Source organism: Oncorhynchus tshawytscha, linkage group LG09 (assembly GCF_018296145.1).
Source record: "Oncorhynchus tshawytscha isolate Ot180627B linkage group LG09, Otsh_v2.0, whole genome shotgun sequence".
In the NCBI taxonomy this organism is placed as follows: domain Eukaryota; kingdom Metazoa; phylum Chordata; class Actinopteri; order Salmoniformes; family Salmonidae; genus Oncorhynchus; species Oncorhynchus tshawytscha.
In genome coordinates this window covers 60,894,498-60,921,157 of record NC_056437.1, presented here as the reverse complement: position 1 = coordinate 60,921,157, position 26,660 = coordinate 60,894,498, and the positions used below count along the sequence as shown (strand labels likewise).

General features: G+C 46.5%; 1 protein-coding gene across 1 annotated transcript in view; it reads left to right on the top strand.

Moving 5' to 3' along the window:
* The window catches only part of dnah2 (dynein, axonemal, heavy chain 2), a 252,152-nt gene that overhangs the window by 65,976 nt on the left and 159,516 nt on the right, over positions 1-26,660 (top strand). Inside the window, exons 21-28 of the mRNA XM_042327174.1 lie at positions 2,850-3,050; positions 3,320-3,476; positions 3,570-3,744; positions 10,577-10,740; positions 11,207-11,368; positions 12,063-12,166; positions 14,112-14,268; positions 15,483-15,565. Coding sequence (XP_042183108.1) covers positions 2,850-3,050; positions 3,320-3,476; positions 3,570-3,744; positions 10,577-10,740; positions 11,207-11,368; positions 12,063-12,166; positions 14,112-14,268; positions 15,483-15,565 — 1,203 coding nt within the window. The remainder of the gene's footprint in view (positions 1-2,849; positions 3,051-3,319; positions 3,477-3,569; positions 3,745-10,576; positions 10,741-11,206; positions 11,369-12,062; positions 12,167-14,111; positions 14,269-15,482; positions 15,566-26,660) is intronic.

Here is a 26,660-nt window from a genome sequence, read left to right as displayed (position 1 = left end):
TGGTACCCCTGGTTGTTAAGCACCCCTACTTCCCGCGGGTGTGTTTGTATCAAATCAATTCAAACTGTATTTATCACATGCGCCCAATACAACCATACAGGGAAATGGTTACTTACAAGCACTGCTTTAAGAAGTGTTAAGTTAAAAATATCAAATAAAAGTTGCAAATAATTCAACAGCACCAGTAAAATAACAATATCGAGACTATATACAGGGGGTACCGGTACAGAATCACCGGTTAGTCGAGGTAATTAAGGTAATATGTACAAGAGGGGTCTGGGTAGCCCTTTGATTAGCTGTTCAGGAGTCTTATGGCTTGCGGGTAGAAGCTGTTAACAAGCCTTTTTGACCTAGACTTGGCACTCCGGTACCGCTTGCCGTGCGGTAGCAGAGAGAATAGTCTATGACTAGAGTTTCTGGAATCTTTGACAAATTTTAGGGCCTTCCTCTGACACCGCCTGGTATAGAGGTCCTGGATGGCAGGAAGCTTGGCCCCAGTGATGTACTGGGCCGTACGCAAATACCCTCTATAGTGCCTTACGGTCGGAGGTTGCCATACCAGTCAGTGATGTAACCAGTCAGGATGCTCTCGATGGTGCCAGCATCGGGGCGGCAGATAGCCTAGCGGTCAGAGCGTTGGGCCGGTAACCGAAAGGTTGCTAGATTGAATCCCCTAGCTGACGAGGTAAAAATCTGTCAATCTGCCCCTGGACAAGGCAGTTAACTCACTGTTCCTAGTCAGTCATTGTAAATAAGAATTAGTTCTTAGCTGATTTGCCTAGTTAAATAAAAAAATCTAGGAGCAGGTTCATTCTACTCCCATGGGAATGGATAAAGAAGAGAGAGGGTCCCAACCAGACCCAACTGTCCCTGTATCCTCTCTGTTAAACATATGCAGTTGAAGTCGGAAGTCTACATACGCCTTAGCCAAATACATTTAAACTGTTTTTCACAACTCCTGACATTTTAATCCTAGTAAAAATTCCCTGTCTTAGGTCAGTTAGGATCACCACTTTATTTTAAGAATGTGAAATGTCAGAATAATAGTTGAGAGAATGATTTATTTCAGCTTTTATTTTTTTCATCACATTCCCAGTGGGTCAGAAGTTTACATACACTCAATTAGTATTTGGTAGCATTGCCTTTAAATTGTTTAACTTGGGTCAAACGTTCGGGTAGCCTTCCACAAGCTTCCCACAATAAGTTGGGTGAATTTTGGCCCATTCCTCCTGACAGAGCTGGTGTAACTGAGTCAGGTTTGTAGGCCTCCTTGCTTGCACATGCTTTTTCAGTTTTGCCCACAAATGTTCTATAGGATTGAGGTCAGGGCTTTGTGATGGTCACTCCAATAACTTTACTTTGTTGTCCTTAAGCCATTTTGCCACAACTTTGGAAGTATGCTTGGGCTCATTGTCCATTTGGAAGACCCATTTGTGACCAAGCTTTAACTTCCTGACTGATGTCTTGAGATGTTGCTTCAATATATCCACACAATTTTCCTCTCTCCTGATGCCATCTATTTTGTGAAGTGCACCAGTCCCTCCTGCAGCAAAGCACCACAACAACATGATGCTGCCACCCCCGTGCTTAACGGTTAGGATGGTGTTCTTCGGCTTGCAAGCCTCCCCCTTTATCCTCCAAACATAACGATGGTCATTATGGCCAAACAGTTCTATTTTTGTTTCATCAGACCAGAGGACATTTCTCCAAAAAGTAAAATCTTTGTCCCCATGTGCAGTTGCAAACCGTAGTCTGGCTTTTTTATGGAAGCTTTGGAGCAGTGGCTTCTTCCTTGCTGAGCGGCCTTTCAGGTTATGTCGATATAGGACTTGTTTTACTGTGGATATAGACACTTTGGTACCTGTTTCCTCCAGCATCTTCACAAGGTCCTTTGTTGTTGTTCTGGGATTGATTTGCACTTTTCGCACCAAAGTACGTTCATCTCTAGGAGACAGAACGCGTCTCCTTCCTGAGCGGTATGACAGCTGCGTGGTCCCATGGTGTTTATACTTGCATAATATTGTTTGTACAGATGAACGTGGTACCTTCAGGCGTTTTGAAGGTCTTGGCTGATTTCTTCTGATTTCCCCATGATGTCAAGCAAAGAGGCACTGAGTTTGGAGGTAGGCCTTGAAATACATCCACAGTTACGCCTCCAAATGGCTCAAATTATGTCAATTAGCCTATCAGAAGCTTCTAAAGCCATGACATCATTTTCTGTTTAAAGGCACAGTCAACTTAGTGCATGTAAACTTCTGACCCACTGGAATTGTGATACAGTGAAATAATCTGTCTGTAAACAATTGTTGGAATAATTACTTGTGTCATGCACAACTATTGTTGGTTAACAAGAAATCTGTGGAGTGGTTGAAAAACGGGTTTTAATGACTCCAACCTAAGTGTATGTAAACTTCTGACTTCAACTGTATAGCCTGTCATATGGATGTGCATGGTAAACATGTTGGAGACTAGCGAGAGACAGTGAGATATTGTCTTATGGATTTGTCTGGGACAGTGCGATGTAAATCGTTGGAGAGTCAACACTCTATGTTTGTACACGACACGCTGGTCTGGCTCAGCAGGTTCCTATTGGCCCATGTCAATAGAACAGTCAGACCATGTTGCTTTAATCCTTGTGTGGTCTTGACTTTTGTTTGATGGTAATTCATTTAGCATTGTATTTGAGTGTTTACTGTATTATACAGATAATTATGTGAGTAAACAAAGTAGAATCTTTAGGAATCAGAGGAACAGTGTATCGGTTCCTATTGAAGTCAAAGTATGGTCTTTATCTTGTACATGTACTTACACATATTCCCCCCCCTCCTCTCACCCCTCTCCTCCCCCAGGTACACGGAGGTGGCCAACAATGTTCAGAAGGAGGAGACGGTGTTGAGTGTTCAGTTTGTGCTGCTGGACTGTGCTCCCCTGAAGTTCAGCCTGGTGCAGCACTGTAACGAGTGGCAGGGCAAGTTCACCCAGCTGCTCAGCCTCATGGCCAGCACCAGGCTCAAAGAGCTGCACGTCTTTCTGCAGGAGAATGCTCTCAGGTGGGTGGGTGGTGGAGGGTGGGGCCGGGAGTGTGTGGGTTCCACTTTATAAAAGGTTCATGAAGAGTTTATGGGCCTTAAAGTTGAAAGTGGGACCAGTGTGTCTGGTGGAAAGGCATATGTGCGGCATATAGCTAGATTACAGGCCTTTTGACCTGTGACCTGTCAGAAACGTTTTATCTGCAGGGGTCTTCAGAGTCCAGAAGATGTGTACTGTATGTGCTGCTAGTGAATGAAAAGGGTCAATGAACTACTATGTGTGTGTCCAGGCTGAGCCAGCCCCCTCAGTCCCTGGTGGAGCTGGGGGAGAGTCTGAAGCTCCTGGAGACACTACAGGGAGACCTTCAGAAGATTGAGAGTCAGATCCCTCCCATCCACGAACAGTTTGCTATCCTGGAGAAGTACGAGGTCACCGTGGACCAGGCTGTGAGTAGCGCGGCCGACGGACGCACACCCATCCAACCCCCACCTCTTGTTTTAACCCCCCTTCTCTCTGTCTCTCTCTCTCTCTCTCCCCAGGTCCATGAGATGTTGGAGGCTCTGAACGGGGAGTGGGTGTGGTTCCAACAGGTGGTGATAGATAGTGACATCATGCTGAAGAAACACAAGGACAAGTTCAAGGGCAGCCTCATCTTCTCAGCAGAGGAGTTTAAGAAGAAAATGCAGATTACTGTCCAGACCTTCAGCAGCTCAGGTCATCTGCTAGCACAAACAGCCATACACAGATGTCTCACAAACAGCCATACACAGATGTCTCACAAACAGCCATACACAGATGTCTCACAAACAGCCATACACAGATGTCTCACAAACAGCCATACACAGATGTCTCACAAACAGCCATACACAGATGTCTCACAAACAGCCATACACAGATGTCTCACAAACAGCCATACACAGATGTCGCATAAACAGCCATACACAGATGTCTCACAAACAGCCATACACAGATGTCTCACAAACAGCCATACACAGATGTCTCACAAACAGCCATACACAGATGTCTCACAAACAGCCATACACAGATGTCTCACAAACAGCCATACACAGATGTCGCACAAACAGCCATACACAGATGTCTCACAAACAGCCATACACAGATGTCGCATAAACAGCCATACACAGATGTCTCACAAACAGCCATACACAGATGTCTCACAAACAGCCATACACAGATGTCTCACAAACAGCCATACACAGATGTCTCACAAACAGCCATACACAGATGTCTCACAAACAGCCATACACAGATGTCTCACAAACAGCCATACACAGATGTCTCACAAACAGCCATACACAGATGTCGCATAAACAGCCATACACAGATGTCGCATAAACAGCCATACACAGATGTCGCACAAACAGCCATACACAGATGTCTCACAAACAGCCATACACAGATGTCTCACAAACAGCCATACACAGATGTCTCACAAACAGCCATACACAGATGTCTCACAAACAGCCATACACAGATGTCGCATAAACAGCCATACACAGATGTCGCATAAACAGCCATACACAGATGTCGCACAAACAGCCATACACAGATGTCTCACAAACAGCCATACACAGATGTCTCACAAACAGCCATACACAGATGTCTCACAAACAGCCATACACAGATGTCTCACAAACAGCCATACACAGATGTCTCACAAACAGCCATACACAGATGTCTCACAAACAGCCATACACAGATGTCTCACAAACAGCCATACACAGATGTCTCACAAACAGCCATACACAGATGTCTCACAAACAGCCATACACAGATGTCTCACAAACAGCCATACACAGATGTCTCACAAACAGCCATACACAGATGTCTCACAAACAGCCATACACAGATGTCTCACAAACAGCCATACACAGATGTCTCACAAACAGCCATACACAGATGTCGCATAAACAGCCATACACAGATGTCGCACAAACAGCCATACACAGATGTCTCACAAACAGCCATACACAGATGTCTCACAAACAGCCATACACAGATGTCTCACAAACAGCCATACACAGATGTCTCACAAACAGCCATACACAGATGTCTCACAAACAGCCATACACAGATGTCTCACAAACAGCCATACACAGATGTCTCACAAACAGCCATACACAGATGTCTCACAAACAGCCATACACAGATGTCTCACAAACAGCCATACACAGATGTCTCACAAACAGCCATACACAGATGTCTCACAAACAGCCATACACAGATGTCTCACAAACAGCCATACACAGATGTCTCACAAACAGCCATACACAGATGTCTCACAAACAGCCATACACAGATGTCGCACAAACAGCCATACACAGATGTCTCACAAACAGCCATACATACACCAGGCAGATTATTTGACAGTACTTCTGCACACCAGGGTTAGGGTCAATTCCATTCCATTTTCAGTTGAATTCCTGTTAAGGAATATGCATATCCAGGTAATAAATTCCATTCCTGAATTGGAATTGCAATTAATCGCCTGTTTTACGTCAGACGGTGTCACTCTCATCCCTCAACCTGTCTGTCTTGTAGGACGTGGAACTCATATTCACATTTGGAATATTCCAGATCTTCCGCCATTCAACAGTGAAAACATAGTTGCAAATGTTTTATATCACTGCGCTTTCATATGACTCTCGGTGAAATAAGCAGAATAACTAGCAAAAATGATTTTAAAAAACGTTGTGGTAGTGATTTCAAAGTTTGCAATTGTGAGACATTTTGCACAAAGTCTGTGCAAGGACGTCGGTCGCCAATGCAGTGACTTGATTAGCTGCTTAGCTAACGTGTGTAGCTGCTAGTTTACTGACATAGCTAAACGTTAGTTAGCTAGCTAGCGCTTCCTTTAACAGTTACTGATATGAAAAGCTTGCTTAGCCTGTTTGAATTACCCTGAAGTTGTTGACGTGCAGCCCCAGCATTAGGAGGAACTGTTATCAGAAATCAGTTCATAAGTCAGCATGTTTCTCCACTATCGCTACCATGTAACTTTGTACCGTTGGGTCAGCTAGCACTACAGTAGCTTACTAGCTAGCTTTTGTTGGAAGCGTTCAACATTGTGTTTGGCAGCACTAGCTAAGTAGGTAGCTGGTTGGTTAGCATCGTTTCAGTGCCTGGTTCAGCTAGCAAGCTAAATGTTGGACAAATTCATGCTAGCTTTTGTGCCCAGATGTCAAACTTCTGAAATACTGCTCCATGAAACACAAACGTTCTTAGCTGGATGTAAAATGGTGGGACTAAGACTTCCTCAACAGAAACATGTCCACATTATTGACAGATTTATTGTTCTAGCTTAGATACATTTCGAGGCAGAAATGGGGTTCAGCAGCAGACGATGTCGCATAGGTAGTATTTTTGAACGTTAGACAGCCCATTGTAGCCGGACTACTCTTCATCTATCCCACTGTCCTTTGCGAGAAACGAGACAGATCAGTGCAGGCGGAATCGACGCGCTGTCTGATGTAAGGCAATGGCTACATACTGTACAGTACAGAAGGCTACACACACACAGGTTTCCATGGCAGACTGTATAAGGACATGTTAGTAGCACCATAGGGGTAGTGTGTGTGTGTGTGTGTGTGTGTGGGGGGGGTTTATCTTGTCTTGATTGACAATGATCTTCCCAGCTGGTCCATGACATCTCCCCCAGAGGCCTGGACGACATGTTCTCTGTCTCTCTCCACGTCTGACATCTCCCATTCTGGCTGTGCCATCCTTCGTTGTAGGGAGACTTTTTCCCTTACTTTTGTTTATTCTCTTATTTTCTGTTTCCATTAAAAATCTGATTGAACTCGCTGTTCCTCCTCCACAGGCAAACAGACACGCACACACACATGCGCACGCGCGCACACGTCTACGACTCGAAACAAGATGCCGTGCCAAACCGTATCAAAGAGGACAAACCTCCTGTCCTACTTTTCTCTTACCTCCCTCTCATCCCTTTGCTCCTCTCTCTCTCTCTCTCTCTCTCTCTTTCTCTCTCTCTCTCTCTTCTCTCTCTCTTCATTCTCTCTCTCTCTCTTATGTGAACACAGAGAGAGGCGTGTGATGTCTCATTGTTTTTGTCATGACAGACTTACATATCCTTCCCATCTCTCCATCTCTCGGCTCTCTCTTACACACTTTGTCTCACCACATCTGAATCTAAAAGTTTTACACTTTTAACACGTCTCGGAATGTGAACCATTCCCCTCCTCACTGTGGGGAAAGTTGTGCACGTTACGTTGTGCACGCTAGAACAGTCAAATTCATCGTATCAAGTTCCACAAAGTCACCTCACTTTGTGTGTTTTCGCAATTCTATCCCACTGTTCTATTCCAGAGCTCCTTGAAGGTTACTTCTCTCACCCCAGCCGTCCCTTCTGCTCAGAACCTGTTGAGAGGAGAATGGGGGGAATGTTTAGAAGGTGAAAACAATGGCTGTGACTGTAGCACTGGAAAGGTTAATGAGGCCAGCAGGCAGACTTTGTTCTCTGCGACATTAGTATTCAGGACCAGACCACCTCCACACACACACACACACACACACACACACACACACACACACACACACACACACACACACACACACACTACAATAATTGCACAGTACACAGATGCGAGCACACACACCACTTTCTACAATAATAGCACAGTACACACACACACACGTACATACACACACAATAATATCCCAGTCAATTGGGTCAGCCACATCATATTCATTCTCTGTGTGAAGGGCACATCACAGTCAAAGAGAAGAAAAAGAACTGGTCTGATGGTTTTGCACAGAGACAACAGTCTGTGAATAGTCAATGAATAAAGACCATCAAATTATCCCATAGCCTTAGTACGTACCTCAACCCTAGCCTGATCCCAGACCTGTTGAGTTGGCAAGACAACACAAACAAATCTGGGACCAGCACCAGCCCAGTACAACACGTATAGTATAGAGAACTCTCCAGTCTAGTGAGGATTGTAGAATCAGTTATTCCCTCATTACAACTCCTGTTACTCTACTAGTAGCATCATGGCTTTAACAATAGCAGCAGGCAGTCATCCAGTGAAAAGCCTAATTGAAAGCAGATAAGAGGCTGTGGTACAGTGCTGGTGATGGTGGTGATGGTGGGTCTGTCTGTCTGAAGCTGAAATGTCCTGCCTGAGAGCCTGGGAGTTGGAGTGGGGGCTGGGCCTGGGAGTTGGGCGGTGCCTGGGTGTTGGGCCTGAGTTGGGCTGTGGATGGGGCCTGAGTTGGGCTGGAGATGGGGCTGGGCGTGAGTTGGGCTGGGGCCTGAGAGTTGGGCTGTGGATGGGGATGGGGCCTGAGAGTTGGGATAGGGATGGGGATGGGGCCTGAGAGTTGGGCTGGGGATGGGGATGGGGCCTGAGAGTTGGGCTGGGGATGGGGATGGGGATGGGCCTGAGAGTTGGGCTGGGGATGGGGATGGGCCTGAGAGTTGGGATGGGGATGGGGTGGGCCTGAGAGTTGGGATGGGGATGGGGATGGGCCTGAGAGTTGGGCTGGGGATGGGCCTGAGAGTTGGGCTGTGGATGGGGATGGTGCCTGAGAGTTGGGCTGTGGGTGGGGCCTGAGAGTTGGGCTGGGGATGGGGATGGGGCATGAGAGTTGGGCTGTAGATGGGGATGGTGCCTGAGAGTTGGGCTGGGGATGGGGATGGGGCATGAGAGTTGGGCTGTAGATGGGGATGGTGCCTGAGAGTTGGGCTGTGGGTGGGGCCTGAGAGTTGGGCTGGGGATGGGGATGGGGCATGAGAGTTGGGCTGTAGATGGGGATGGGGCCTGAGAGTTGGGCTGGGGATGGGGATGGGGCATGAGAGTTGGGCTGTAGATGGGGATGGTGCCTGAGAGTTGGGCTGGGGATGGGGCTGGGCGTGAGTTGGGCTGGGGCCTGAGAGTTGGGCTGTGGATGGGGATGGGGCCTGAGAGTTGGGATAGGGATGGGGATGGGGCCTGAGAGTTGGGCTGGGGATGGGGATGGGGCCTGAGAGTTGGGCTGGGGATGGGGATGGGGATGGGCCTGAGAGTTGGGATGGGGATGGGGATGGGCCTGAGAGTTGGGCTGGGGATGGGCCTGAGAGTTGGGCTGTGGATGGGGATGGGGCCTGAGAGTTGGGCTGGGGATGGGGATGGTGCCTGAGAGTTGGGCTGGGGATGGGGCCTGAGAGTTGGGCTGTGGATGGGGATGGGGCCTGAGAGTTGGGCTGGGGATGGGGATGGGGCATGAGAGTTGGGCTGTGGATGGGGATGGTGCCTGAGAGTTGGGCTGTGGGTGGGGCCTGAGAGTTGGGCTGTAGATGGGGATGGTGCCTGAGAGTTGGGCTGGGGATGGGGCCTGAGAGTTGGGCTGTGGATGGGGATGGGGCCTGAGAGTTGGGCTGGGGATGGGGATGGGGCATGAGAGTTGGGCTGTAGATGGGGATGGTGCCTGAGAGTTGGGCTGGGGATGGTGCCTGAGAGTTGGGCTGGGGATGGGGCCTGAGAGTTGGGCTGTGGATGGGGATGGGGCCTGAGAGTTGGGCTGGGGCTGGGGCCTGAGAGTTGGGCTGGGGATGGGCCTGAGTTTGGCTGGGGATGGGGCTGGGGCCTGAGAGTTGGGATGGGGATGGGGAAGGGCCTGAGCGTTGGGCTGGTACCTGAGAGTTGGGCTGGGGATAGGAAGGGCCTGAGTGTTGGGCTGGGGATGGGGCTGGGGCTGGGACCTGAGAGTTGGGATGGGGATGGGGAAGGGCCTGAGAGTTGGGCTGGGGATGGGGAAGGGCCTGAGAGTTGGGCTGGGGCCTGAGTGTTGGGCTCTGGTTGGGGATAGGGCCCCGTCGGAGGGCAGTGTGTGTGGTGGTGGTGAGCGACTAAGCGTGGGCGTAGTCTGGGAAGTTTACGGGGGGCATGGAAGTTCGGGGGCTTTGTGGGGATCTGGCAGGGGCCGCCTGGGGGACCTGGGACCCCAACCAACCCGCTTTCCTCTTTCTCATACTCTCACAGGGTACAAAAGGGGTTCACTCCTCTCTCTCTTTCTTTTTCTCTCTCTCTCAACCTCCCTCCTGCTCTTTATTTTATCTCTCCCCTCTTTACCCCTCTCTCTCGTCCCCCCCTGATGCTCTTTATTTTCCACTTCTTATCTGACCTCTCCCTCTTCATCCATCCCTTCCTCAGGGGGTTAAGTCGTGACACACTGACCTCTGGGCTCAAGCTGTGAAACAACATGAATGACGCAGAGGGAGAAACACTTCTTCTCTACTTCCCCTACCACACGCTGTTGAGTTAAACAGAACAGATTACCATCGCTGATACAATCACACCGTTTCTCTACTGTGAAATCAGCTCAAGGTTACTACATACAGTATTATACATTGTCACGCTTACTGCTGTTGAATTAACAGCTCTGCTTACTGTTTGCATGTACCGGTATCTCTCGCGTGTGTGCAGTTGCGTGTCTGTACTGTGCTGTGTATATATGCAAAGTATACACATTACAAGGTATCACGTATACATGTATGTACTGTGCGTGTACCGTACTGCAGGTCCGTTTGGTAGTGGGGTGACGTGCGAGTTGGCTCTGGAGAAGGTAGCAGCGCTGAGAGGCCAGCTGGACACGCTGAAGGAGGAGGAGGGAACCATACGCCACGGCCTGGGCATCTTCAAGCTTGAACAGCCGTGCTCTAAAGACGTACAGACCCTGGAGAAGGTAGCCCACCTACCCATAACCCCAACCCACGGCATGGGCATCTTCAGTATAGAAGAACCGTGCCACGAGTGGGGTGCTATGGTCGCGCATTTTGGGGCGGCGGGTAGCCTAGAGGTTAGAGCGTTGGACTAGTAACCGAAAGGTTGCCAGATCAAATCCTCGAGCTGACAAGGTAAAAAAAATCTGTCGTTCTGCCCCTGAACAAGGCAGTTAACCCACTGTTCCCTGGTAGGCCGTCATTGTAAGTAAGAATTTGTTCTTAACTGACTTGCCTAGTAAAATAAAATGACATAGATGAGGGGACAAGGGTTTTTCCCCGTTCACTCAATGTAGAGAGTAAGGAGGATGTTTTGGGGTTCATTTGTAAGCCCCCCCCCCCCACCATCTGAGGTCATAACGTAGGCTTGTGGTAGGATGCGCATTGCGCTGTAAAGGGGATGTGTGTATGTTCTGTGTTGTGTTGTAGGACCTAGACTACCTGCAGCAGGTGTGGGAGATCACCCAGCAGTGGGATGCCCACTGGGATGAGTGGAAGGCGGGTCAGTTTGTCACTCTGCAGACAGAGAGCATGGAGAACACCGCCCAGGCCATGTTCAAGAAACTACACAAACTCAGCAGGGAACTCAAGGTCAGTGTCTTATCTACCACAGCTACAGTACACAATTGATTCTACTCTATGTTCTATCCAATGATTTGCTCTGGATTGCTGAAGCTATGTCTTGCCCATTGAGAGGCTGCAGGTCGGCCATATTGGCATTCCCCAGTAAGAGCAATCCTCCGAATGAATTGAATTCTACAGTATTTCAATAGTTGGGACAGTAACATTAGTAAAAATATATATATACTTTAAGGACAGTTTTAATAATTGTTCTTTTTTATTTATGTTGAGCTCATGTAATATCATTTAAAAGTAGGCATTAAGGTGTCTGCAATAGAAGAAACGTGTCAAAAACGAATGCAGACGTTCATAAATTGGGTCAAATGTGGAAGACACAGTAGAATGCATTCAGTTGTACCACTGACTAGGTATCCCCCTTTCCCCTTTCCTTAAATACATTTCTATAGCTTCCCAAATCTTTTTAAAACATTATTTTTTTTACAATGGAGGAGCAGTACCAAGATGGCTGTTCATTGGCTGTTATTCATCCAGGGTTTATACACATCGTTGGTATCAAAGCACTCTGCATGGTACTGGGCACCTGTACTTTTCCCTCGTGCGCTAAATAGGTCCCTTGCATTTGTTGCGCAATTTTGGTAATGAAGTGGACTTTGTATTTTGTTATGTAACTTTTGCTGTTGTTGTTGTTGTTGTGTGTCTGCAGGATAAGCAGTGGGAGATAGTGGACTTCTCTAAGAACAGGATTGACCAGTTCAAGAGAACCATCCCTCTCATCTCTGACCTGAGGAACCCAGCCATGAGGGACAGGTCAGGCCAGGAGAGAGTAATATGTCCTGCTGACGATCCTCACCTCTTGAGTACTGTGTAGAAGTCCACTTACGTTCTCATACACAAACAGTGTAGTCTGCTCCTCCCATAGCACTCGTTCTCCTTCACTTTACTTTTGAACCTCAAATGCACTACAGCAGTTAGGAGAAGATTGTCTGTTAAATGACTCAAATGTAAATGTAGGTAAACCCACCCTCCGTCGTTCTCCCCCCAAGGTTGTGCTTCTCTGTAGAATAATGTTCAAAACTCAGCAGGGTTTTCTACAATATGTCTATGCGGTATGTCTATGCGGTATGTCTATACGGTATGTCTATGCGGTATGTCTATGCGGTATGTCTATACGGTATGTCTATGCGGTATGTCTATGCGGTATGTCTATGCGGTATGTCTATACGGTATGTCTATGCGGTATGTCTATGCGGTATGTCTATGCGGTATGTCTATGCGGTATGTCTATGCGGTATGTCTATGCGGTATGTCTATGCGGTATGTCTATGCGGTATGTCTATGCGGTATGTCTATGCGGTATGTCTATGCGGTATGTCTATGCGGTATGTCTATACGGTATGTCTATGCGGTATGTCTATGCGGTATGTCTATGCGGTATGTCTATGCGGTATGTCTATGCGGTATGTCTATGCGGTATGTCTATGCGGTATGTCTATGCGGTATGTCTATACCTACCTGTGGATTTCTAAGCCTTCGGCTCTTCTCCAATTCCCCAGTTCTTCCCCAGTCTTTTTTCTCCAACCCTTCCCCAGTTTCTATCCTCATACCGAGCCAAGGGGGCTGGCGCCAGTCCCTGCCTGGACAATTGTAAATGCTCACTGGGCCCCCCCCCAAAAAAAATGTTTCACTCACTTTCCCGGAGGTTCTACAGGTCATCAGTTCCTCCTAAAGCTTTCTGTCCTAGTCTCGACTTCACTTCCTCCCATCAGCCCCCTCCCCACCATCTGATTGGTTGTGGCATTCCCAAAACAATGTTCCCCACTTCCCATCTATCCAGCTCGATCCGGAATGTTTTGACAAGGAACCTAATGACAGGGAGGGAGGGAGAGATTTCCGAGATAACGTTGTAGCCTATCGGCAGTGATGTAACCATCTGAAAGATCCTTTCTGACTGGGCCGCGCTCTGGGGAATAGAAGAAAATAAACAGAGGATTACGTCTGACGGAGAGAGAGGGGGAAAAAGCGGAAAAAGAGAAAAGGCAGAAAGAGAAAACACATTTTCCGTTGCACTCTACCAGGTCCCAGGGTGCACAGCGGCGCAGCTAGATTCCATGGGGGCGGATAGAGAGAGAGAGAGAGATCAGAGTGCAAGATGGTGGGGTTGGGTTGTGTGCCTGGTCTGTAGTTAAGGAAGGGCGGGTGTCTTGTGGTTAAAGTCAAGTGGGGCTAAGGTACCGTGGTGCTGTGGGTAACTAGGGGGTTTCCTAGTGAGAGGAATCCAAGCTGTGATTAAATGGCAGAACATAGCCAGAGGCTGACTTCGGGCACATATTCCTTATCTATCCTCTTCCTCCTTCTCCCTCCTCCTCTTCCATTAATACTCCTCCTTCAATGTGTCAATATTGTCAATCACACTCAGGTTATAGGACTGCATCAATAATGTCCAGTTAGATGATGGTACCAGACCCTCCATGTTTTTAAGTGTAAGCCTCACTTCACACAGACACAAGTGAATCCAACAGGTTGAGTACAACACAGTAGAAGTACCCAACTTGATAGGAACATTGGACGTTTGTCTGTGGTATGATCCCACAAGTGATCCAAGAAAATCACGTCACACATCAAACATTGCTAAATCTGGTCAAGTATTTTATTTTATTTTTTAATCAGTATGACGTTACACCATTGCAGTCATTAAAAAATCTTAATAAAAACTCCCAATGACCTGGTGACAGTCTGTGACTGTTGTTGCTAGGCACTGGAAGCAGATCTGCCACGAGGTTCAGCGGTCGTTTGACCACACCAGTCCAGAGTTCACCCTGGAGAGGATCGTGGCCCTGGGCCTCGAGCAGCACGCTGACAAGATCTCTGAGATATCCGGAGCCGCCAGCAAAGAGCTCTCCATAGAACAGGTCTGTTTCAGACCCTTCTCCTTTACACTCTCTCTCTCTCTCTCTCTCTCTCTCTCTCTCTCTCTCTCTCTCCCTTTCTCTCTCGCCTTCCCTTCCTCTCTCTCCTCCTCTCTACCTACCTCCTCTCTCGCACACCTACTGTACAGGGTTAACAGCAAAGCGTAGTCTTTTCAATAGCACGTTAATCATGGACTCCCAGTCCCTGCATCTCTCAACACATGCCTCTAGGGGTCTGAGGGTTCAGTCATCGGAGCCTTTTGCTTTGGTTATAAGGGTCAAAGGTCTAAATGTAATTAGTCACTCCTGATCCTGGAAGTCTTTAGGGAGTGTAATGGCTCCTCATCTGTGATCACAGCATATCCAAGCATTCAGTAAGGTCAGTGTAGTGTTAGAATGATGAATGGCCCACAGGTGCAGTGTACATCTGCTCTTATAACCAGGGTTGTTGGGATCAATTCCATTTCTATTAAGTCAATTTGTGACTGAATTGAAATGGCATTGACCCCAAAATTATACCCCCCCCCCCATAAGGGTTTAGCCTGGTCCAAGATCTGTTTGTGCTATGTAAGCATCTCTGAGGGTCTATTTCGCTACCCCTCTATCTCTCTCTCTCTTTCTCTCTCTTTCTCTTCCCCCCTCTTTCTCTCTCTTTCCCTCCCCTCGCCTTAGCAGCCTTTAACCCTATAAATTCCCAGACACAGTGCTCCTCTGTCACAGAGGTTACATCAACACAGATATAGTGTGTGAATACCGTCGGCCACCAGGGAACAGAGGCGTTTGAAATAGCCCCCTTGCCCTCCCTCCAAGCCCCCCTAACCCCTCTAGCCCCTCAAACCCCAACGCGGTTCATTGATAAGTCATGGAGGAGGAGAGGAAGGAAGAAAGAGAGAGTCAGAGAGAGGATCCATGGCCATGTAAGGCCTCTCACTGGAGGTGCCTGCCAAGATCAATGGTTTCCTGTCTTAAGAGCTGCTTCAAGCTCCTGCTGATTCAGAAATCATCATATAAGAAGGAGCGCAACACACAAGCACACGCACACACACAGTCGCATACACACACACACACACCCACACACACACACACACACACACACACACACACACACACACACACACACAGTCGCATACACACACACACACGCCCCCTCCGGCCCATCTCTGTTCCGTCTGTTAACATTAACATTCAAACGTCTATTTTTTTTCTTCTCCTTCCAGTCGCTGGAGGGCATCGCCATGACATGGGAAGAGACGTCCCTGGACATCGCACCTTACAAAGACAAGGGCCACCACAGGCTGAGGTAAGTCAGTCTGCCCCCCGCAGGGGAGGGAAAGAGGGGTCAAAGGTCACAGAGTTGAAGGTCAGGGGTCAGAGAGAGGCGTGTCACCTCAGTAGCAAGGCCTCAAGGAAAAGGTGACTTGCCACTTGGTGTTTTGCTGAGCTGAACTGAAAATATTCCCCTTTGTGAAACTCGGGGCTCGACATTCAGGGCTGCCCGCTGGCCCGGCAACATCTGCTGAGCTTACCGGGACAGTTAATCAAATTTTCATATGGCCCACTTAAGTCAGTACATTTTCAAACTCCAAGACAAAAAAAACAATTATATTTCCATTTAATCCACAGTCTTTCCACTTGTTATCAACCAGCATTTGGTTTTTCAAGGCTACATCCTGGATACTCGCGCCAGACCCGTCTCAGCGAAGGCGGGAAGCTCATCAGTTGTGCATTCAAAAGGACCTGCTTTTCAGTCTTTTTTCATATCAGACACAGCGATGACATTATTTATTTATTTATGTTACCCCCTTTTTTCTCCCCAATTTCATGGTATCCAATTGGTAGTAGTTACAAGTCTTGCCTTGTCTCTGCAACTCCCGTAAGGACTTGGGAGAGGCAAAGGTCGAGAGCTGTGCGTCCTCCGAAACACAACCCAACCTAGCCGCACTGCTTCTTGACACAACGCACATCCAACCCGCACCAATGTGTCGGAGGAAACAAACATGCGCCCAGCCCGACACAGGGGTCGCTAGTGCGCAATGAGACAAGGATATCCCTGCTGGCCAAGCCCTCCCTAACCATTGTGCATCGCCCCACGGACCTCCCGGTCGCAGCAGAATCTCTGGTGGCATAGCTAGCACTGCGATGCAGCGCCTTATACCACTGCGCCACTAGGGAGGCGCAATGAGATTATTCAAAAAAAAAAATATTTACTTAGGTCTACACTAAGAAGCTACTTGGTTGTCAAGACATGAACATTATTTACACAAAACGTTTAATACAGGAATACAAGACGACTGTTTTGATGACAGTTATTGAAAAGAGCAGGATCCCAGCTTTACAGTGGTGTATGATTTATTTCTCAACTTCTTTCGCAAATGGCAGCGTTTTACAATCCCAGTGTCTGGCATGACAAGTCAGCAGGAAGCTCGTCGGCCATTTGAATGCATAAACGGTAGGCCTATATTCACTGTACAGTTCACACAATTACAGTGTTTATTGTTTATAAACATTGTAGAAATCACATGATTTTATTGGTGCCACTGGGAGTTTTTTTTTTAGGACATTAAACAAGCAACAAGATCATATTTAGAGTCTGGGATCTAAGTAATAGTTAGCCCATTGTGGTAAACCAGGGCTCTCCAACCCTGTTCCTGGAGAGCTACCGTCCTGTAAGTTTTCACTCTAACCCTGATCTAGCACCCCTGATTCTAATAATTTGTTGATACGCTGAATCAGGTTATTTACAACTGGGTTTGGAGAGAGAACCTACAGGAGGGTAGCGCTCCAGGAACAGGGTTAAAAAGCCCTGTGGTAAACAATGCAGAGGAGCAACCCCATGCTTCAGCCATGTAGCCACCATGCTGCCCCAGACAGGTGATCATGCTTCAGCCATGTAGCCACCATGCTGCACCAGACAGGTGATCATGCTTCAGCCATGTAGCCACCATGCTGCACCAGGCAGGTGATCATGCTTCAGCCATGTAGCCACCATGCTGCACCAGACAGGTGATCATGCTTCAGCCATGTAGCCACCATGCTGCACCAGACAGGTGATCATGCTTCAGCCATGTAGCCACCATGCTGCACCAGACAGGTGATCATGCTTCAGCCATGTAGCCACCATGCTGCATCAGACAGGTGATCATGCTTCAGCCATGTAGCCACCATGCTGCAACAGTCAGGTGATCATGCTTCAGCCATGTAGCCACTATGCTGCATCAGACAGGTGATCATGCTTCAGCCATGTAGCCACCATGCTGCATCAGACAGGTGATCATGCTTATTGTTAAAATAGCACACCTGCCTGTTAATATGGACCATGTACAGGCCCTAAAGATATTGCTTTCCATCTTATTGGGCTCATTTCTGGAGGGGAATATGACATTTTGAACAGCTTAATATGGCTATATGTCATCATTTTATTTTGGTTTTCCAAACAATCAGTGTAAACATCAGTGTAAACATATGGTTGGCTATACGCTTGCCAACCTGCCCAGACTGCAAATGAAACATGACATCACCCACGATTGAAATTCTGCATGCCGAACTTGCTTTACTGTGATCGTGGCCCAGGCCAGTAATTTTCTAATTCGGGCCAGTAGTCTTCACTTGGTACTGGCCCAGTGTGCCACTGGTAAATTTTCCTGAATGTCAAGCCCTAAAATGTACCTTTAAAGACTTTCTTTTTGGGATACGGTTACTGACAACAACCTTTGGATGCAGTTAGTTTGGCACAGGATGATGTAGCTTGTTGTGGCTTGTCTGAAACAAAAAGGAGAGATGCGTGCTCAGTGGTCCACCAGCTGAACACCTCCCTCAACAAGCAGGCAGGGGCTTTGGTGAGCATTAGCCAGATCAAAATGACTCATTCTACATGCAGTATAAAACCCCTCAAATGCATGGCTTTTCCCAGAACACACACAGTACACACGCGCTGGGTCTCAAAGGATTCAATTAGTGGGTTACATTCAGAATTAGAACCTACTCACGGCTCTGCATGTTCACAGAGCAGGACATTAAAACACGCACAGACGGACACACGTTAGCAGGACATAAACAAGGACACAGTCTCAGTGTGGCTCCATCTACCCAGCAGCAGCTCATTATATCCCTACCCTCAAGTCACAGATTTGTCCTTAATTGGAAAGTTGTCCTAATTGACTTTACCTATTTTATGGATTAGAGGGTTTTCGACACCCAGCCTAATTGAACCATAACTTTCACGTGTTCCCAGTCAGTGAGAATGGTAATTGGCTGATTGGGGATGTGTTGTGGAGTTGTTTTTCTCCATCAGATGTCGTTATGAACAGCATGCATATTACACAGTAGCCTAATATTGGAATGAATCTAACTAGAACAATGCGAAAACAACCACCACAACAGAAATAAACAAGAGAACGTGTTGTTTCAGGATGCAAGGCCTTAGGTCTGTTCTAGTGTGTCTGTGTGTGTAGATGTATTAATTATTCTAACATTGTTATTGTATTAGTCCGGTGTTGCAGTGTGGTATTCAGTCACATTTCCTGGCCTCAAGGCAGAGACAACAGAGCGAAAGAATGAGGCGAAGAGAGAGCCCAGCTAGCACAAAATGTTTTTCTTAGAGCTTGGTGAGAGAGTGGTTGAGAGTGGGTTTTGCATACAACCTTCCCACAACTTTCTGGGAATGGTGCAGGATAGTCGCTTGGTTTTTAGAACATTCTCAGCACATTTAAGGAACTTGACCCCCCTAAAGGTTCACACGTGGTTACATTCAGGTGTGTTGGCCATGCCCACCAATTGCCCACCAACCTGATCTTAATGAGTGCTTGTTTACTTTGAAATGGGGCCTGTTTGAGTAGAATAAAATGAGCAGCTTTGTATGCGTAGAAAAGCATGTCATGCTGGTTTTGAATCTCACGGATGCCGTGCCTCAGTAAAAACAATGCGTTTGTATGAGTAATGCCTAAGCAAGTGAAATTCCCCGTGTCCTTTCTGCGCTTCGAGTTACAAAAAAGTTCACCTAAAAATAGGCCAGCAGTGTTATTAAATGTCTTATTGAAGCATTCTGGGAAAGGTATTCAAAAACCTAGACATTTCGCTATTAGAGTGTTAAGAAAACGTACAATTAATAACCATAAAACTTTCACAACATTCACAGTAAAACATCCCAGTAAAACTGTAAAGGAACCAAAGTAAAACGTTCTCAAAACCTCCCTGCAACCTAAAAACAAACGTTCCCAGAACAGTCTGGAATATTCTGAAACCAAAAAACACACGCTCTCATCAATTATACCTAAGATGAGATACAGAGCTTTGAGGGTTATGATAAGCAAAGACTTCAAGACTCATTTATAACCCGTGTATCTATAATATAATGTCCATCTAAATGGCTTATCAATGACAGGTCAATCAGTGGCACATTACTGTAGCTCGACTGCAGACAGCTTTAACATAACCAGAGGTAGCTGGTGACATTTGTTGAAGAGCAGGTACAATTGAAACTGAAAACATTGTTGCGTAAGTAGTCTAGACTAGATACTCACAGTCACGAACAGTGTGCAGAAAAACAGGCCAAAAACACTGGGAAAGGAATGCCTTTTCAATATTAGGGTTGAAATGTTTCTTTGGCACTATTCTCAGGGTTTTCCTTTCTCACCCTCCATTTGTTGTATGTATGACGATGTTTGTAGGCCCTGATACTTTTGATTGCTTTGTATGTGTGTTGTGTGAGAATGTTTGATGTGTAAGTCACACTTTGTATTCATTAGTGTAGCATGTTTCTGGGTATGTGTGTATATCTACCAGGGTTGTATTCGTTAGTGTAGCATGTTTCTGTGTATATCTACCAGGGTTGTATTCGTTAGTGTAGCATGTTTCTGGGTATGTCTACCAGGGTTGTATTCATTAGTGTAGCATGTTTCTGTGTATGTCTACCAGGGTTGTATTCATTAGTGTAGCATGTTTCTGTGTATGTTTACCAGGTTGTTGTTATTCATTAGTGTAGCATGTTTCTGTGTATGTGTGTATGTCTACCAGGGTTGTATTCATTAGTGTAGCATGTTTCTGTGTATGTCTACCAGGGTTGTATTCATTAGTGTAGCATGTTTCTGTGTATATCTACCAGGGTTGTATTCGTTAGTGTAGCATGTTTCTGTGTATGTTTACCAGGGTTGTATTCATTAGTGTAGCATGTTTCTGTGTATGTCTACCAGGGTTGTATTCATTAGTGTAGCATGTTTCTGTGTATGTTTACCAGGGTTGTATTCATTAGTGTAGCATGTTTCTGTGTATGTCTACCAGGGTTGTATTCATTAGTGTAGCATGTTTATGGGTATGTCTACCAGGGCATTAGTGTAGCATGTTTCTGTGTATGTATTCATTAGTGTAGCATGTTTATGGGTATGTCTACCAGGGTTGTATTCATTAGTGTAGCATGTTTCTGTGTATGTCTACCAGGGTTGTATTCATTAGTGTAGCATGTTTATGGGTATGTCTACCAGGGTTGTATTCGTTAGTGTAGCATGTTTCTGTGTATGTCTACCAGGGTTGTATTCATTAGTGTAGCATGTTTCTGTGTATGTGTGTATGTCTACCAGGGTTGTATTCATTAGTGTAGCATGTTTCTGTGTATGTCTACCAGGGTTGTATTCATTAGTGTAGCATGTTTCTGTGTATGTCTACCAGGGTTGTATTCATTAGTGTAGCATGTTTCTGTGTATGTCTACCAGGGTTGTATTCATTAGTGTAGCATGTTTCTGTGTATGTGTGTATGTCTACCAGGGTTGTATTCATTAGTGTAGCATGTTTCTGTGTATGTCTACCAGGGTTGTATTCATTAGTGTAGCATGTTTCTGTGTATGTCTACCAGGGTTGTATTCGTTAGTGTAGCATGTTTCTGTGTATGTCTACCAGGGTTGTATTCGTTAGTGTAGCATGTTTCTGGGTATGTCTACCAGGGTTGTATTCATTAGTGTAGCATGTTTCTGTGTATGTCTACCAGGGTTGTATTCATTAGTGTAGCATGTTTCTGTGTATGTGTGTATGTCTACCAGGGTTGTATTCATTAGTGTAGCATGTTTCTGTGTATGTCTACCAGGGTTGTATTCATTAGTGTAGCATGTTTCTGTGTATGTGTGTATGTCTACCAGGGTTGTATTCATTAGTGTAGCATGTTTCTGTGTATGTCTACCAGGGTTGTATTCATTAGTGTAGCATGTTTCTGTGTATGTGTACCAGGGTTGTATTCATTAGTGTAGCATGTTTCTGTGTATGTGTGTATGTCTACCAGGGTTGTATTCATTAGTGTAGCATGTTTCTGTGTATGTGTGTATGTCTACCAGGGTTGTATTCATTAGTGTAGCATGTTTCTGTGTATGTTTGTATGTCTACCAGGGTTGGGGTCGCTTCCAAATTTAATTTGAAATTTTTGAAATCACTCATGAAGTGTTTACATTGAATTCAATTCAAATTTCATTATGGAATTGGAATTGAATTGGAACTGGACTAATTGTACTTTTTTATTTTTTGTACTTTTTACCCATTTTTCTGTGATATCCAATTGGTAGTTACAGTTTTTGTCATGGACTCTACAAGGTGTCATCGCTGCAACTCCCTTCCCACGGTTGTGTTGGCTGGATGTCCTTTGGACTCTTTATACACACGGGAAAAGAGCATTGCGTTCTTTTTTTACAGGGTATCCAATTGAGTTACAGTCTTGTCATGCAACTCCTCAGACTCAGGAGAGTCGAAGGTCGAGAGTCATGCGTCCTCCGAAACACAACCCAACCTACCCGCACTGCTTCTTGACACAATGCACATCCAACCCGGAAGCCAACCGCACCACTGTGTCGGAGGAAACACCGTACACCTAGCGACCTGGTCAGAGTGCACTGCACCCGGCCCGGCACAGGAGTCGCTAGTGTGCGATGAGACAAGGATATCCCTGTCGGCCAAGCCTTCCCTAACCCGGACGACACTGGGCCAATTGTGCGCCACCCCATGGTCCTCCCGGTCACGGCCAGCTGCGATAGAGCCTGGGCTCGAACCCAGAATTTCTGGTGGCACAGGTAGCCCTGCGATGCAGTGCCTTAGAACATTGCGCCACCTGGGAGGCCACGTTGCAGTTCTTGACACAAACCAGTGCGCCTGGCACCTACTACCATACCCTGTTCAAAAGCACTTAAATCTTTTGTCTTGCCTATTCACCTTCAGAATGGCTCAATGTCTCAATTGTCTCAAGGCTTAAACATTCTTGTTTAACCTGTTTCCTGCCCTTCATCAACACTCACCTACACTGATTGAAGTGGATTTATCAAGTAACATCAACAAGGGATCATACAGTGGGGCAAAAACATATTTAGTCAGCCAACAATTGTGCAAGTTCTCCCACTTAAAAAGATGAGAGAGGCCTGTAATTTTCATCATAGGTACACTTCAACTATGACAGACAAAATGAGAAAAAAAATCCAGAAAATCACATTGTAGGATTTTTTATGAATTTATTTGCAAATTATGGTGGAAAATAAGTATTTGGTCAATTATTTGGTACAAACAAGCAAGATTTTTGGCTCTCACAGACCTGTAACTTCTTCTTTAAGAGACTCCTCTGTCCCCCACTCGTTACCTGTATTAATGGCACCTGTTTGAACTTGTTATCAGTATAAAAGACACCTGTCCACAACCTCAAACAGTCACACTCCAAACTCCACTATGGCCAAGACCAAAGAGCTGTCAAAGCACACCAGAAACAAAATTGTAGACCTGCACCAGGCTGGGAAGACTGAATCTGCAATAGGTAAGCATCTTGGTTTGAAGAAATCAACTGTGGGAGCAATTATTAGGAAATGGAAGACATACAAGACCACTGATAATCTCCCTCGATCTGGGGCTCCACGCAAGATCTCACCCCGTGGCCCCCGTGGGGCAAAAATCCCAGAACCACACGGGGGGACCTAGTGAATGACCTGCAGAGAGCTGGGACCAAAGTAACAAACGCCTACCATCAGTAACACACTACGCCGCCAGGGACTCAAAAAAACCTCCTTCCATCAGTAAGGGCATTGAAGATGAAACGTGGCTGGGTCTTTCAGCATGACAATGATCCCAAACACACCGCCTGGGCAACGAAGGAGTGGCTTCGTAAGAAGCATTTAAAGGTCCTGGAGTGGCCTAGCCAGTCTCCAGATCTCAACCCCATAGAAAATCTTTGGAGGGAGTTGAAAGTCCATGTTGCCCAGCAACAGCCCAAAACATCACTGCTCTAGAGGAGATCAGCATGGAGGAATGGGCCAAAATACCAGCAACAGTGTGTGAAAACCTTGTGAAGACTTACAGAAAACATTTGACCTCTGTCATTGCCAACAAAGGGTATATAACAAAGTATTGAGAAACTTTTGTTAATGACCAAATACTTATTTTCCACCATAATTTGCAAATAAATTCATTAAAAATCCTGTGTAATTTTCTGGATTTTTTTTCTTCTCATTTTGTCTGGCATAGTTGAAGTGTACCTATGATGAAAATTACAGGCCTCATCTTTTTAAGTTGGAGAACTTGCACAATTGGTGGCTGACTAAATACTTTTTTGCCCCACTGTAGCTTTCATCTGGATTCACCTTGCCAGTCTATGTCATGGAAAGAGCAGGTGTTCCTAATGTTTTGTACACGCAGTGTATGTCTACAGTATATTTGTCTCTGTGCGTGTCTGTGTATGTCTACAGTATATTTGCCTCTGCGCGTGTCTGTGTATGTCTACAGTATATTTGTCTCTGCGCGTGTCTGTGTATGTCTACAGTATATTTACCTCTGCGCGTGTCTGTGTATGTTTACAGTATATTTGTCTCTGCGTGTGTCTGTGTAGGTCTACAGTATATTTGCCTCTGCGCTTGTCTGTGTATGTCTACAGTATATTGTGTCTGTCAGTGTGAGTTTGTCTAAAATTGTCTGATGGAAAGAAGCGGAGGTTGAGAGGTGTCAGGAATAAAAGCGGCAGCAGCGTCTCTCTCTCCCTCCCTTTTTCCTCTCTATCTCTCTCCTCCCCCATCTCTCTCCACGTGTCACGTCAGCTTCTGTCGCCCACCAGTAAGCCACTGCCAGGTCACTGCTAACGGAGACACATGCACCGCAGAGGGAGATGGGAGGGGGGATAGAAGGAGGGCGAAGGAGAGACAGAGAGCGAGAGAGCGAGTGAGAGGAGGGGGGGAAGGAGAGTGAGAGGAGGGGGGGAGAAGGAGAGTGAGAGGAGGGGGAGAAGGAGAGTGAGAGGAGGGGGGAGAAGGAGAGTGAGAGGAGGGGGGGAGAAGGAGAGTGAGAGGAGGGGGAAGGAGAGTGAGAGGAGGGGGGGGAGAAGGAGAGTGAGAGGAGGGGGGGGAAGGAGAGTGAGAGGAGGGGGGGAGGAGGAGAGTGAGAGGAGGGGGGGGGAGGAGAGTGAGAGGAGGGGGGAGAAGGAGAGTGAGAGGAGGGGGGAGAAGGAGAGTGAGAGGAGGGGGAGAAGGAGAGTGAGAGGAGGGGGGGGAAGGAGAGGAGAGGAGGGGGGGGGAAGGAGAGTGAGAGGAGGGGGAGAAGGAGAGTGAGAGGAGGGGGGGAAGGAGAGTGAGAGGAGGGGGGGGAAGGAGAGTGAGAGGAGGGGGGGAGAAGGAGAGTGCGAGGAGGGGGGAGAAGGAGAGTGAGAGGAGGGGGGGGAGAAGGAGAGTGAGAGGAGGGGGGGGGGAGAAGGAGAGTGCAAGGAGGGGGAGAAGGAGAGTGAGAGGAGGGGGAGAAGGAGAGTGAGAGGAGGGGGAGAAGGAGAGTGAGAGGAGGGGGGGAGAAGGAGAGTGAGAGGAGGGGGGAGAAGGAGAGTGAGAGGAGGGGGGAGAAGGAGAGTGAGAGGGAGGGGGGGAGAAGGAGAGTGAGAGGAGGGGGGAGAAGGAGAGTGCGAGGAGGGGGAGAAGGAGAGGAGAGGAGGGGGGGGAGAAGGAGAGTGAGAGGAGGGGGAGAAGGAGAGTGAGAGGAGGGGGGAGAAGGAGAGTGAGAGGAGGGGGGGAGAAGGAGAGTGAGAGGAGGGGGGGAGAAGGAGAGTGCGAGAGAAAGAGGGAGGAATAACAGAGACAGAGAGAGAGAGAGGAGAAATGTGCTCTTTCTGCGCATCTCCGTCAGTTTTTAGAAATGTGATTAAGCGGTGATGGCGAGCTGGGTTGTGTAGACACTGTCTTCTGTTGTTACGCTTGTTTCTACCGGCGGATTGGCGCGTATGTTATATCATTTCATAAACCATGTTTTGGGCCTTTTTTGGTTTGATAAGAAACAACCTTTTTTTTTGTCATGTTACCTAGCTAGCTAACAACCTGGTAACTTGACCAAAAGGCTATGCTCAAATTTGTATTGCACGGAAAGAGCAACTTATTTTTCTGGGGTTTCTTTCCTAAGTTGGGAGCAGTATTTAGTATTTATTAGGATCCCAATTAGCCGCCGCAAGGCAACAGCTACTCTTCCTGGAGTCCAAATAGGACTAAAACAATTACGTCGCAAGGAACGTTTGACATCTTCCTAAAACTGAGGGTGGTTTTAACTTTCTAGTCTTGGAATTGTATCAACTCGCCACCCTAGCTTTTACTTGCAACATATATTTAAATGCACTAAAGAGGAACAATGGGAACATATTGAAGATGCACATGCACATCCCCAGAATCCTTTCTGTTTTCAAAGGATGGAGCTAAGAACATTAACGACCTCATAGTTAAGAACACTACAACAACATGGCAGAAAATGAAACGTTTTCTACAAGAATCAATATCACTCCCGAAAAACGTACCCCTTTGGAACAATCCTCGGATAGCTTTTCACAATTCACTGGTAAATTGGTCCACATGGAAAACTAAAAGCATAGGAACCGTAAATGACTTGTTAACAGCAAATACATTTATTTCCAGAACAGAATTCCGAAGTCATTTTGGACGGATAATTTCAACTATATGCAACTGAAAAATTACGTCTCGTAACATTTTGATTTGAAATCTTTTGGACATCAGAGCAGCCTTGAGGGAAATCTTACTTAAGTCAGAAAATGTTGTTCATATGATAGGGAAGATATATACAAAATCTTGCAGAGAGCATGTCCAATTAACAATCTCTTAACTCAGTATAAAGTAATGTATGAAACTTATTATACAAGAGACAAAAATGTCAAATTCTACAGCACAACGGCAGAGTCATGTCTAAAGTGTAAATGACACAATAACCTATGCTTTCTAGGGAACGCTATATAGTCCGGAAGTTGTAGGCGGATCTAGAAAGTTGGCTATCAGAAGTATTTGGTCCGTCTGCATATTTAATCTGTCTGCATATTACAAGACACAGCATATGGGGGTGTAGTGAGATACCCGATGGGTCGGATGATTCACTTCTCATCACTCACGTTGAAAAAACGTGGAAATCAATCAATC